Genomic DNA, 1,521 nt, shown 5'->3' with positions numbered 1-1,521 from the left:
ACCTTAAGCTTTATTTGCCTCAAGGTAGTTTTAGTGTCTCATTGATATGTTCAACTGAATGTTTTTTATTATCACATTAAGCGTTCAAAATTATTTTCTTTACATGGAAAAATTAACCAGTTATACTAGACTTTGAAATAGACGATGGTAGCAGTGGGACAGATACAGACACAAATGCAAAGCACTGACAGCATCATTAGCACCTACTGAGACTCTTGACAGATATGAGAATATGTGCATGCGCCTTATTTCCACTATAGTATTAAAAATTAAAGCGCAATCAAAAGATGCAACAAGGCTTTCACCCAAGAATCACAAAAGAAAATTATAAGTTCTTGTGAACAAACACCTTAAAGCATTACATGTAGGCCAAGTACAACCTACTACCTTTCCCTGATCAAAGCTATGAAGCAATGCCGAGGACGATTTCAGCTTCTCCAAACCTTTGGTAAGTTCACGCCTTGATACCGAAGTTCGAGCACTTGATGGAGCCTCTTGCAATGTCAATCTCAATCAGGCTGTCCTCCTCGCTGATCTCCGACAAGATGTCGATGAAGTCTCTCTTGTCAAGCACCAAATCAGGCAAGAATTCAGTGAGGAGGTCCTTCTCCTTGAATGCATATTTCTCACCTTGCCCCACGCCCGCATAGTGCCCATCAACAAGAGAGATCTCAATGAGACTCTCATCGTCGTCATCGACGTCGTCTGACATCGAGCCCTCCTCGGTGCGCTCTTCGTCGTTCACAGTGCAATCTGAAGAATCCGATAAGCTTCCCGTCAAATCCTCTGGCCCATCATCAGGCACCTCATGTTGTGGCACAATGTTCTTCTCCTGATGCACAGCCTCCTCCATGGAAGGGGGAGTCTGACCTTTGTGGGTGTTGGCTTTGAGCAGCTGTCTGAGGTTGGAGAAGAGCAAGGAGAGGCAGGTGGAGATGACAAGAACCAGCAATGCGAGCGATGAGGATGCCGTGAAAGAAGAAGAATACATACTGTAAAGGCTACATGAAATGAGTATGAGTGTGAGTTGTATTGCCATTTGGGAGCTGGGAGGCATCAAGAAATTGGTCACAAGGGAAGGAGCTTTAGTGGCACAAATGATGCAGTGATGCTAAAGGAGAAAGAAGCCATGATGAGGCAAGCATGAAAGAGGGAAGCTAGTCCCGCTCCTCCCTCCCTCTCTCCCTTTACAATTAACAAACCTGCACAAGGAAAGCAAGCAAAGGTTCTGTGTTTTACTATCAAATGGATTTTTGAATTGACACAAAGAGAAGGAGAGGAGTAGCAGGTAGAGCTCACCATGGATGGAGAATGCATCTGCCGTCCTATTTTTATCTGAAACGGATGGATGGATGCAAAGGTAACTGCAACAGTAAATGCTCAGAAAAACTGAAACTTTTTGGAGAACTGTTACCAGTGCCCACCACCCCTGTCCTTTGAAGCACTAGGTTAACAAGGTAACTGCAGACTTTGCATCATGGTCAGAGTTGTTAAGTCCTGCATGACAGCAATATTTAAGGT

At 44.1% G+C, this 1,521-nt stretch overlaps 1 protein-coding gene across 1 annotated transcript; it reads right to left on the bottom strand.

Moving 5' to 3' along the window:
• Positions 1-267: 267 nt before the first annotated feature.
• LOC133905225 (uncharacterized) lies at positions 268-1,268 on the bottom strand. The gene has a single exon (XM_062346960.1). It carries the CDS (start codon positions 1,055-1,057, stop codon positions 455-457), a length of 603 nt encoding a protein of 200 aa, XP_062202944.1. The 5' UTR covers positions 1,058-1,268; the 3' UTR covers positions 268-454.
• Between the last annotated feature and the right edge of the window lie 253 nt (positions 1,269-1,521).

The sequence above is a fragment of the Phragmites australis genome, chromosome 22, assembly GCF_958298935.1.
Source record: "Phragmites australis chromosome 22, lpPhrAust1.1, whole genome shotgun sequence".
NCBI lineage: Eukaryota > Viridiplantae > Streptophyta > Magnoliopsida > Poales > Poaceae > Phragmites > Phragmites australis.
The sequence above is the reverse complement of the archived record's forward strand: the minus strand, read 5'-3'. Positions and strand labels throughout refer to the sequence as shown.

Excerpts from the sequence above, each read along its gene's own strand:
- LOC133905225 (XM_062346960.1), bottom strand. The coding sequence starts at position 1,057 with ATGCCTCCCAGCTCCCAAATGGCAATACAACTCACACTCATACTCATT.